Source organism: Pteropus vampyrus, unplaced genomic scaffold, assembly GCF_000151845.1.
Source record: "Pteropus vampyrus isolate Shadow unplaced genomic scaffold, Pvam_2.0 Scaffold320, whole genome shotgun sequence".
Classification (NCBI taxonomy): domain Eukaryota; kingdom Metazoa; phylum Chordata; class Mammalia; order Chiroptera; family Pteropodidae; genus Pteropus; species Pteropus vampyrus.
In genome coordinates this window covers 398,703-410,490 of record NW_011889101.1, presented here as the reverse complement: position 1 = coordinate 410,490, position 11,788 = coordinate 398,703, and the positions used below count along the sequence as shown (strand labels likewise).

The 11,788-nt window shown below is 63.7% G+C and overlaps 1 protein-coding gene across 2 annotated transcripts; it reads right to left on the bottom strand.

Moving 5' to 3' along the window:
- Nucleotides 1-4,685: 4,685 nt before the first annotated feature.
- GPR132 (G protein-coupled receptor 132) lies at nucleotides 4,686-11,325 on the bottom strand. 2 transcript variants are annotated; one of them, XM_023521869.1, is made up of 4 exons: nucleotides 11,270-11,325; nucleotides 7,943-8,064; nucleotides 6,812-6,894; nucleotides 4,686-6,718 (listed from the first exon to the last, which is right to left on the bottom strand). In XM_023521869.1, exons 2-4 carry the CDS (start codon nucleotides 7,947-7,949, stop codon nucleotides 5,765-5,767), a joined length of 1,044 nt encoding a protein of 347 aa, XP_023377637.1. In that variant the 5' UTR covers nucleotides 7,950-8,064; nucleotides 11,270-11,325; the 3' UTR covers nucleotides 4,686-5,764. The 2 variants fall into 2 exon arrangements, with proteins under 2 accessions (XP_023377637.1, XP_011376023.1); XM_011377721.2 differs by having other exon boundaries at nucleotides 4,686-6,894.
- Nucleotides 11,326-11,788: the final 463 nt, after the last annotated feature.

The window sequence follows — 11,788 nt, the reverse complement described above, 5'->3', positions numbered from 1 at the left end:
GGGTCATGGCCGGCAGTCACGTCCTAGGCCTGCAGCCTCCTTGGCGAAGGTCAGCGTTACCTTAAGTGAGCCTGGCTATCGTCTTTGTGCATCTGAGATCACATACCTTAGAAATGTCAGGCGAGCGCCTTGTCCAGCCCCCTCGGGGCACGCCCGCCCCAGACCGCAGCCCCCCGCCGTTCCCTTGTCCCCTGCACACCGCCTCCACGCGTGTCACCGCTAACTATCATCCATCCCGCACCCGCCACCGCAAGAGAAGCGTGTGTCCCTTGTCTTACTTGTTATCCGGTCCCAGGGATGTCCCCGCTTTGCTTCCTGCCGCCCCCCGATCTACCACCGGGGGATGCCACGCAATTTCTAGATTCTAACATACAACGGAATCCGCAGAGCTGCCCCCGTCCGGAGCGTTTTCTCCGTCCGTTGAGATTTCGCTCTCCGGGGACTGTTGTCAGTTTGGTTGAAATCAACTCATCAAAATTCTCCGCAGGTTTGGACGTTTCTTTCATCGACAGCAGCATAGTGAACAGTGCAAACGTGAGCGCTTCACCGGTCGGGAGGGGGGCCGGTGTCTGCTCCCACCGTATCCACCCAGCCCTGTGCGGAGGGCCTAGCTAGGGCCAAGAAGGCAAAGAAAAGAAGTAACGGGTACAGGGTTGGAAAAGAACTAAAATCGTTGTTCCCCAGAGAGGAGGTTTTGAATGTAGAAACCCAAAGAATCTTGTCTCAGCGGGCCGAGGCGCCATGACAAAATACCACGCGGGCGACATCACAGAGATTCACCTCTCTTGGCTCTGGAGGCTGAGGAGTCCACAGCCCAGTTCCGACCCGGCTGGGCTTCTGGGGCACGCTCCCCCCGGCTCGCAGGCACCAGTTTAGAGAGGCAGGCCGCTCTCCCCCTTCTTATGGGGCCACCAGTCCTGTCGGATCAGGGCCCACCCTTAGGACCTCATTTAGTCCCAGTTACCCTCTAAAAGCCCTGCCCTTGCAGACAGTCACACTAGGGGCTGGGGTTTCGGCATCCGAATTTGAGGGGGACACAGTTCAGTCCGCAGCAAATCTCCAGATAAATAGATCAAATTTATAAAGAACTACACATGACCATCAGATAAGTAGCCAGTACAGGAAAATCAATTACATTTCTATACACAAGTAATAAACCATTTTTTATATTTAAAAAGATTTTAACGATGCCATGTGCAAAGCATCAACAAACACATCAGCACCCAGGAATAAATCTAACAACAAACGTGCCAGGCCCGAATGTGGAAAGGTGCAGCCCGCCGCTGCAGAAGCTAACGCCTCCGAGCGAAGGAGCACGCCGGGTCCACCTTCGTAAAGGAGAGTTGCTGTCGAAATGTTCTCGGTTCTCTCCAAACTCATCTTCACATGCAACGCAATCCCAGTTGGAACTCCAGCTCGCTCTTATGAAAACTGACACGTTCATTCTAAGATTTAGTTGGAAATACAAAAGCCCAGGAGCTCCGAGACCGTCTTGAAGGAGGTCAGCCAAGCGTGCGTTGTGAGCTCAGGCGGACCACGTGGCGGGCGCACAGCCTGTGATGGCAATTCTCCTGCATGAACCCGATGGGTGTGCAGACACAGTCACAAGAAGCCCCGTGCAGGGAGGCTCGCGGGAGGGCCATCCGTTACGGCCACACTGAAAACAACCCAGATGCCCCGTACGACAGTGGACTGTCCCTACAGGGGCTTGGGGTGCAGTCTGGATGGAGGGGGTCCACTGTGCCTACTTCACTGAGATGTAATCACATACCACAGACCTTACCCTTTAAAGTGTTCAAACCCACGTTTTCAGTGTGTTCACGGGTGCGGCCACCACCACAGCGGTTTCAGATCCTTCTGTCACCTTGGAGAGAACCCCGGGCCTGTCAGCTGTTCCCCCCAGTGCTGTCTCCCCAGCCCCTGGCAGCAGCTAGCTATTTGCTTGCTGCCCCTGTGGGTTTCCCTGTCCTGGACGTCACACGGAAACAGCAGCACAGTTGGTGTGGCCTTTTGTGCCTGGGCATTCCCATGCAGCACGGCATTGGTGGGGCTCACCCGCGTGGTGGGGTGTCGGTCCTGGGCACCCCCATGAAGCAAGGCATTGATGGGGCTCACCCATGTGGTGGGGTGTCGGTGCTGTGTCTGGGTGCCCCCACGCAGCACGGCATTGGTGGGGCTCACCCGCGTGGCAGGGTGTCGGTCCTGGGCACCCTCACACAGCACGGCATTGGTGGGGCTCACTCATGTGGTGGGGTGTCGGTCCTGGGCACCCTCACACAGCACGGCGTTGGTGGGGCTCACCCATGTGGTGGGGTGTCGGTCCTGGGCACCCTCACACAGCATGGCACTGGTGGGGCTCACCCGCGTGGCGGGGTGTCAGTGCCAAGCTGCACCACGGTGCATATGGCGACACAGACCGCTTACACAGCTGTGTCTGGGCGGGCGTTCCGGCGGTTCCTCCTTCGGGCTTCTGTGAGCACAGGCGTGCGTGTCTGTGTGGACACGTGCTTTCCTTCTCCAGGGTGGGTCCTGGCGGGGAGGGTTGCTCTGTCATGGGGTAGCTCCGCGTTGGGCCACCAGATTTTTCACAGAGCTGCCCACCTGACCCCACCCACCCCACAGTGTCTAAATTCATGGCTCTGGCCATCCAGTAGGTGTGCAGGCCACGTGTCCTGAGGGAGGCACTGGGCACCTGTGTGATGGGTGGCAGGTAGCAGGTGTGCACGGGACGCCTCCTAGCAGGGCGTCTCTGCTGCACGCCCGGCCACCCCACGCTGCCCTGCGGGGCCTCCGCCTCCCTCCCGGACTTGGTCCCCACAGCTTGCTGCTGCCGGGCTGGGCTCCCCTCCCCGTGCTCTTCCTGCCCCGTGGGTTTTCAGGGTTGGCACTGAGGCCACACTCCGGCTGATGTCACTGTCACCGACACGGGTAGCTGCCTGTGTCACCAGGTCGCTCGGGTTCTTCTCCTAAGAAGTAGCTTGGGGCCCTGGGGGCTCGAGGGGTCAGTCACCCCGAGGTGGACCCCGTGTGTGCGTGCAGCCAGCCTTGTGCTTTGTGGGACACCGTCACCCCGGGCACCGATGCTCCTCCAGCCTGCTGCCCCCTGGCGGCCGCGCTGGATGCTCGCGAGCGAGCTCGGCCGCCCCTGGGACACTCAGCCTTCGTTCGAGGGACTTGGGACCCGGGAAGATCTCGGGGAGGCTGCAGGACGCCTGGCTTCGGCGCCGGGCACGCACGATCCCAGTTAGCGCCCCAACAGCCCTGTGGGCCGGCACGGCGCCATTCCTGAATGACGGGGGAGCAGACTGAGGCGCGGGGGCTGGGAGAGCCTGTCCGCAGGAAGCCGTCCTCGGAAGTCCTGGGGCTTCAGGCCGAGTCCAGTGACGCGGGCAGCGGGGGCGCGCCCCACCAAGCCTGAGCTCCACCATCAGCGTTAGCGCCCCCTGGACACCCACAAGCATGCTGGCTACTCCAGGGGTCAGGCATGGGTGGCACCCCAGAGGCCCCGGCCAGACGGTTCAAAGCCATCTTCCCCGGCTGCACAGCCTCTCCCAGGGCCTGGCCATGCCAGGTGGAGGTGGGTGAGCCACCTGCACTGCTGGGCAGTGTGCTTGTCAGAGTGGGAAGCTGGAGGGCGTGGGGCTGAAGGCCATTATGTCGCTGGCCCCTGCGAGTGTGGCAGACATCAGGGGAGCCTGGGTGGGCCCCCGGCGGGTGCAGGGCTCACCCGTGCATGGCCATCTGTCTCTACATGGCGACTCGGGGAACAAAGAGGTGCCTACTCAGGTATGGGTCCTGCCCGGCGACCTGGGAGTACAGCAGTGAACAAACAGCAGGGTGTCTGGTCCCTCGGGAGCCCCAGGTGGGGACACGCCTGGGGAAGAGCCCAGAGTGTAGTGGGGGGACGCCCAGGGGGCCCTCCTGGCTCACCTCCTCAGTGCCCGCCTCCCTGCACGGACCTCAGAGCTTTGAGGGTGGACCTCACGGTGCCTCCGTGCCTCAGATCACCGGGGGTAGCAGGAGGCGGGGATGACGGAGGGAGGGAGGGAGGGAGCTAGCAAATGAACGAACGAATGAATGAATGAATGAGGGAGGGAGTGAAGGCCACGCGCTGGAGGTCCCTCGGCTCTCAGCACCGGGAGACCCTCCCATGAAGTTTCCCTGCGCAACGTGAGTCAGGTGGAGAGGAGAACGGTTCGTGGCCGCGGCTGCAGACACGGTCACGGTGAGATCCCCACTCACCGCCAGGGATGGGGCGTGGGGCGCGCACAGTGCGTGACACGGTGTCAGCCCCTAAGAGGGATTTAAATGAGTAAATCAAAGAGGAGACACAGGGACGTGCAGAGGAAGAGGCCACGTGAGGGCGGAGGCAGCGATGGGGGTGACAGGGCCACAGCCCAGGACCGTGTCAGCCCCAGGAGCTGGGGGAGGGGCCTGACACCGGCTGTCCCTCAGAGCCACCGGGAGGACCCAGCCTGTGGCACCTTGATCTCGGTAGTCAGTTGCAGCAGCCTTGGGAGGCTCAGTCCAGTCCTGAACATTCCAGACCATTCCAGAACCCCCAGCCGCTCGGAGCTCCCAGGGCGCATGCCCCTCCCCCGAGCCTGGCTTCCTAGAGGGCCCCAGAGGAAGGCGTCTGCCTGAAAAGTCAGCGACGTGATTTCACTTAAGGGGACGTTGGGGCGGACATTCATTTTGCGTTTTTATTCTGAAGCTATTTTCTAAATGTACCTGCTCAATGTCTGTCACGGAGAGCGACGGTGGCCGGCCGCCTCACAGGAACAAGGACATAATTTAGCACAGAGGTCAGCTCAGCTTCCTGGACGACGAACCCCTAGCATGAGCCTGGAGCCCTCCGTCCCTGGCACCCGCTGTCAGTCTGGGCGCTGCGAGCAGGTGTGAAAAGCCACAGGCAGAGGTGGGGGGTGTCAGCCCTGGCGAGGCCGTCACCGGCATGCTTCGGGTTCGGCCTGTGCTGAGCCCACGGCCGCTTCCCCCGACAACGAATCCAGGAAGCCTTGAAGGGAGGGGATCCCCACCATCCTCTGGCCCTCCTCGTCCGCCGTCGCCCGTCCTGGCGTCCGCCGGGGGTCCAGCCGATGGTGTTTATGACAGCGCCTGCAGACGCCGTGCGGCAGCCTGCTGGGGACCAGAGCCGCTGGCATCTGCTCCACAGCTACCCCGAGGGGCGCCCTTCGGCACCAGACCCCCCCGGGGAACAGAGCCAGCCCTGCCGAGGGCCTCGGAGTGGGGCTCCTCCCTGGAGGCCTGTGCACCCCGCACTGACCAGGTGCTGCTCGTAGGTGCTCAGTGTGCATGGTCGTTGGGGGCAGAGCATAGAGGCCCACGTGGTACTGTCACAGCCATCGAAGCCACACCCACAGAAAAGCCCAGAAACTAAAGTCGTCTCCGTGGATGCCGATGTCATGACCGGGCCCCTCCCCACACCCAGCTGCCCCAGCTCCGGGCAGGCACGTGGCCTCCACCCACAGTCCTGCTGCTTGCTGACGGCCGAGCCGGAACGAGCCACACTGCCTGCACTCGCGGCTGTTGGGGACAGCGGCCCTTAGCCTGGGCTTGCTGTCACCTGCCATGTGGGGCCCCGGGGGCAAGCCTAGGGGTCTGGGACCCGAGGTGCAGAGGTTCACGAGAAATCGGTGGCACGTCTGCCCGAGGGGGCTCTGCGGCCAGCTCAGTGGACGGAGAAGTCACGCGGCTGGCCCTGGACTCCTGCGCTGGCCGTGAGCCCCGACGGCCAGCGGGCTCAGCAGGACTCCTCGCCCAGCCTCTCCGGGGCGCACAGCGAGGCCCACGCGCCCGGCCGTGGCCCTGGAGGCTGGACGGGCTGCGGGAACACGCAGCTGTCTGTGAGCGACGTGGGCGACTGTGCCTCGCCGGAGCCCTTCGAACGCGCGAGCTCGGCGGCGTCCGTGTGGGAGTACCGCTCCTTCCACTCCCTGTGGATCCTGGACACTTCCTGCCGCGAGTGGCCCGTGGCCAGCACGTAGATGATGGGGTCGGCCACGCTGTTCACTGTGGACAGGCACAGGAACATCACGGAGACGGTGCACAGCCGGGTCTCGAAGGCGCACAGGGGGCCCGCGTCGCCGCCGTAGTAGGAGAAGGCGGCAGCTTTGGCGAGGAGCACCAGGTGGTAGGGCGCGAAGCACACCAGGAAGATGGCCACGACCGCGATGGCCGTGCGCTTCACCCCCGCCTTCTGGGCGGGGCTCAGGCCCTCGCTCCGCCGGACGCTCCTGAAGATGCGGTGGTTGGTGAAGGCGATGATGGACAGCGGGAGCGCGAACCCCACGGCAAACCGCAGGTAGTAGTAGCGGGCGATCTGGCCGTTCGGGGGCGCCGTCTCAAAGCAGGTGTCCTTGACGTCCATCTGGAACACCGGGTAGTGAACCAGCCCCACGAGGAGGAAGACGGACACGCACACGAGCACGGCGGTCCTCTGGCGGCGGCGGCCCCGGCTCTCCAGCGCGTACACCACCGCCACGAAGCGGTCGCACGACACGCAGCACAGGAAGAGGATGCTCACGTAGAGGTTGCAGAAGAAGATGTAGCCGGTGACCTTGCAGGCGCCCGGGCCCAGGGTCCAGCGGTGCTGGTTCTGGACGTAGATGACCCAGAGCGGCAGGGTGCTGGCGTAGAGCAGCTCGCAGAGCGCCAGGCAGAACAGGTAGACGGCCAGCACGTTGCCCTGCAGGGCCTGCAGCAGCGTCAGCCAGGCCGTCAGGCAGTTGGCCGGCAGGCCCAGCGAGAACACGGAGCAGTACACCGCCACCACGAACACTCGGCTCACCTCGAAGGACAGGTTGCACTTCACGGGGTCCACATCCAGGGTCAGGGGCACGGAGACAGGGCTGGGCGCCAGCGTGGCGTTTCCTGCGGGACAGACAGGCGTGAGGAGCCGCCTAGAAGGGACTCTACGAGTCACGGGGCTGCAGACCAGACACGCCGGACACCTAAGATCTCCGAACGGGCTTCTCAGAGTGGCCCGCGGCCTCGGGTCGCCAGCCCCACCGCGTCACGACGGGTCACAGGCTGTGCCCCACGAGTCCTTGCCACTCCCTCGGGTCCGTTTTCAAAAGGGCTGTTTGTGCACTCGAAAAGAAAGTTTCTTCTCTGACTGCTGAGTGAAGGCTCTCTTGTGTGGTCCCCACGGAGTCTGGGGCTAGGTGACAGGTGACGCCTGTCTGTACTCGGGCTGTCCCCACCCGGAAGCTCTTCCCTAAGCCCCCCACTGCTGTGCGAGGAGCCTGCCCCCTCCCTGGCCCCCCGTAGTCACGGCCTGGAGGACGGGAGACAGAGAATCCAGAATCCGAGAGAGGGCGTCTCTGGAGTGACTCGGGTCCCCTCCCTGCTTCCCGTCACCCTGCCAACACTGCCCCCCCGAGACCCCTAGTACAGTCCAGTCTCCTGCCATCCGCTTGGGGCCACACGTGGCCGGGCACTCGGCCTCCAGTCTTCACCGTCCTACACCACGTCCCTTCTCTGTGCCCCGTCTGGTGACCAGTCTTGGGTGTGCCGGTGAGGGCCTGCTCGCTTCCCTCATGGGTGACCTCCTGGGAAAAGAGCCTTCCCGGGCGGGGCACAGGAGCCCCCAGAAGGGGAGGGTGACAGGGGACACCCGTGACAGCCCCGTGTCTGGGTCTCTCACAAGAAACGGCGTGACGTGAGGCCCAGGTGGGTGGTGGAGCCTCCCTCGCCCCCTACCCCGCATCCCAGCCCTGGTTTTCCTAACTCCTCGAAGGGACAGGTGCTCTCTGAAGGCGTGACGGACAGCCTCTGGCTTTATCACTGGTGAGTGAGTTTGAGTCTATTTTTGTAGGCTAATTTTTGACATAATTATCCCCGTTCTGAGACAAAGTACGGAAATTCTGCCAGTCTTTTTCCTATGAGTGTGAAGCCAGAGGTGGCAGGGGGCCCTCACCTGGCATGTTTGCAGGTCCCAGTGTCCCGGCGCCTCTACAGTGGGCTTTTCAGGGCTCGGCACAGTACGTGTCACGTCTTATCGGTCCCGTTGAGAAGGTCACTCAGAGAGTTTAAAAGGACCTGGAAAAAGGAGGTTGAAATTGCTTTCGGGAAATCAGATTAAATCGCATCCCAAGTCATCGGCAAATGGTCGGTGCGCGTTCACAACGAGCCAAGCCTTGTTTCCCCGCCGCGGGTGTTACACAGGAGGACAAGGGCCGGGCGTGGTGGCCTCAGTCTTCCTCCATGGCACAGCCGGTCCCTTAATATATAAAGAACGCTCACAGATCAATAAAAATCAGAACTGTCGGAGACAACGAGCAGATAACTCACAGAAGAAGCAAAAATAGCTCCCCCAAATCAAAAGGTGCTCAACTCCACTTATAGATAAAGGGACGCGCACATGAACGTTTAGACAGCAGCCTTTTTTCCGCCTGTCGGGGAGCTCGGGGGTCGGGAGAGGCTGAGGGGGCCCATGGGGGGAGAGCTGGCACGCAGCGTGCTTCCCAAACCTCCGATGCGCTCAACTTTTGATCCGAGCCCTTTCTAGGAATTTTCCCTGATGAGATCATTCCCGGGGTGCAAAGCCCATGTGACGTGAAGCGAGTCTCGGCACGCCCCGTGTGAGAGGGGCCCGGACCCCCCAGAGAGCACCCACAATGCCCTCAGCCTTCGCTCACTCCATCCTGTCCTAACCACTGACCACAGGAGCCCCCGAGACAGGAGTGCTCTAAACCAGGGGTCCCCAACCTTTGTGGCACCGGGGACCGGGTGCTCCTATGAGAATCGAGTGCCCGATGACCTGAGGCGGAGCTGAGGCGGTGACGCCGGCGCTGGGAGCGGCTGCAGACACAGATGGAGCTTCGCTCGCTGGCCGCCGCTCACCTCCTGCTGTGCGGCCTGGTTCGTAACAGGCCACAGACCGGTACTGGTCAGCGGCCCAGGGGTCGGGGACCCCTGCTCTAAACCCATCCTCAGACGGTGTGCCCTGAGGGGCCCCTGGATCCCGTGTGCTCTGTGGGGCAGCCCATGCGTCTCTCAGCCCTGCAGACAGTGTCATGGAGGCCCAGAGGGGTGCCTGCGCTGGCTGCCATCATGCCACCTGGGGCCAGGCCCCGGCCCCAAGCCCCTGCCCCATCGGGTGCCACGGGCGGGGTGGGGCCGCAGTCAGCCTCCCAGGAGCTGGCAAGCTGCCTCGACCAGCCTCCCAGCCTCCCTTCCCAGCATGCCTCTGCCACCGGGGAATCCCAGGAAGCCAAGACGTCTCCGGAAACTGCAGAGCTCAGCTGGGCAGACGTCTCCGGTGAGGCTAGAAACACGTGCCAAGGAGCGGCATGCAGGCGAAGAAGAGCCGAGACGCGCCATCGCGAGGGCCGTGAGCCGAGCCCGGCACCCTGCGACGGCCCGGGGGGCTGGCCCTGCCCGCCCGCTGCGCGCTGTGGCCTGGCCACTGGGCGCTGTGGCCCAGGACCTGTGCTGGACTCTGTCTTCCGGTGACGGTCCGGGGGCCCCTGGCGGATGCGTGTGGGGCCTGCAGCCCAGCGAGAGATGCACACTCCGCAAGATGGAGGCCCAGCCCGGGGGGTCAGCGGGGCGCATGGGCCGGGGCCCCCTGGAGGAGCTGCTGGGGAGCCAGCCCCCCGTGAGCAGGGCCACCAGCCCCCCGCCCCCAGCCTGCTTCCTTCATCAGAAGGGGCTGAGCTTCGCTGGGAGGGCTCCGGAAGGTGGGCTCTGGCAGCCTGGGTGGGAGCATGAGCCCTCTCCCCAGGGGTGCCCACCAGCTGTCCCCCTGAAATATGCAAGAGCACATGGGGTGGCATCTCTAGAAACTGCTTCTGCAAAACAGGAAGTGGTGGCCCACTTCCTCTGAGCCGTTTCAAAGGCTGCCCCGCTGAGGGCACAGGCTGGTCAAGCTGGGGCGGGGGTTCCAGGGCAGCCCACTCGGCACCGCCAGCCCAGTGCAGCCTGCGCAGTGCCAGGCGCTGATGTCCAGAGACTGGGCCACGTCACCAGCCATCAGCTGCCAATGCTCTGGCTAGACAGATGGGGAGGGGGAGCAGGGGACCACGTGGAAACAGTCAGCAGCCCCAGAACCAGGCCTGGGCCGGGACAGCCAACGCCTGACACCCACCGCCAAGGTCCTCCCACTCTTTCTTTACGTCACCCCGTGTCCCAGGCCACCTTTAGGGACATGGATGGGGGTCCCAGCTGCGGGGCCTGCAGAGCAATAACCGTGGTGGCTCTGACTCAGCGGGAGGCTGCTCGCCACCTGGCCGCGATGGCCCCTGACCTCAACACCACCTGTGGCCCATAGCCCTGTGCCCTCAGCCCAGTGGCTGCTGCACGCGGGCCAGCTGGCCTCCGCCGGCCACTGCCACCACCCCCAGGGCGCACCCGCGGCTACCTCACCACGCCTGTCCACTGCAGGTCCGGACCCCTGAACACACCCAGCTCCTGGAGGAGAGAAGCTGGCCAGCTAGAGACCACGGGCTCTGGCGTGAACCCGCCCCACCCCTGTCCTCTCCAGTGTCAACTGAGGAACTTTCCAGAGAGGCAGCCACACGCACGGCGAGCCCCACAGTCCAGCAGGCTGACCTGCGGCCTCGGGATGCTGGGAAGCAGCCCGGGCCAGTGACCATCGCTGGCTCGGCCCCTCCCCCTGGGCTACCGTGCTGACTGGATTCACCGTCCTGCTTTAGGCAACCTCGTTCCTGGTGGGACCCAGCCCACGACACGGCGCCCATGTGGGCAGGCGCTGGCCTCGCCGCCCCGTCCAGCCGGGAGACCTGTTTTCTGAGTCTCCCGTTCTCATAGGGCTTTTTCCTGGTTTTAGAGCACGTTTGCATTTCCTCGATGCCAGCGAGATGGAGCCCCCATCCCCAGGTCTATCCACAGTCACCTGGTGCCACCTTCGCCCCCGCATCCCTCCCTCCACCTCCACCCAGAGGTGTCTGTCCTCATGCCCCACAGGCTCCTTGGCTTAGGAAGGCCCTGGAGGCAAGAGAGCCAGGTGCTTTGTACCCCGACACCTGCCCCGCCAAACACCCCGAGAATCAGCAACAAGCACAAGACACCCAGGAAATTCCCAGGGCTGTGGGGATCCGAGGGGGGCTCCAGGGTGGCCCTGAGCTCCTGGACCTGACAGCCAGGTAAGACCTTGCAGGAGATTCCTGGGGTAGAGACTCTCACAGAGCAGACGGTCCCTGCTCCCCCAGACCTTGGGGGACCGTGCACTGCTCCTCTCTTGGTGAAGGAGCCCCCAGCCGAGACCCTCGATCGAGCCCACCTTTACGCCAACAGATGGCCTCTGCTGCCGGCCCCACACGTGCAGACTCGCTCGGCCCGGCCGCCAGCGACCGCCTTGCCAGCGTGTGCCCCGCAAGGAGCTTTCAGGAAGCAGCCAGGTCCCAGTGAGTTGTCTCTAAAAGTCCCCAACCACAGAGCGAGCCCAGGGTTGGCCGGTCGTATGAGGTGCTGTGTCACTGGTGGTGACGCTGTGGCCTCGTTACTTTGCTGGGAGCAGACGACAGGAAACAGGACCAGATTCACTTCTCTTCACGGTTCGAACGACTCCCAGAGACAAGCGGCCCCAACAGACACGGCGGGCCCCGCGGGGTGGCCAGCAGCTCTGGGGCCAGGGCCTGGCAGGGGGCCTGGAGGGCAGGGGGGCGCAGAGCGAAGCCAGCCTCCGAGACACTGGGGCTCCCCCAGAGCCCAGCGGACAGACACTGCTCGCGTGGCCCAGGCCGGCTCCTGACGCCCAGCGCCCAGTGCAGGCCCCACCGTCCTGCTTCCTTTCTGGGGG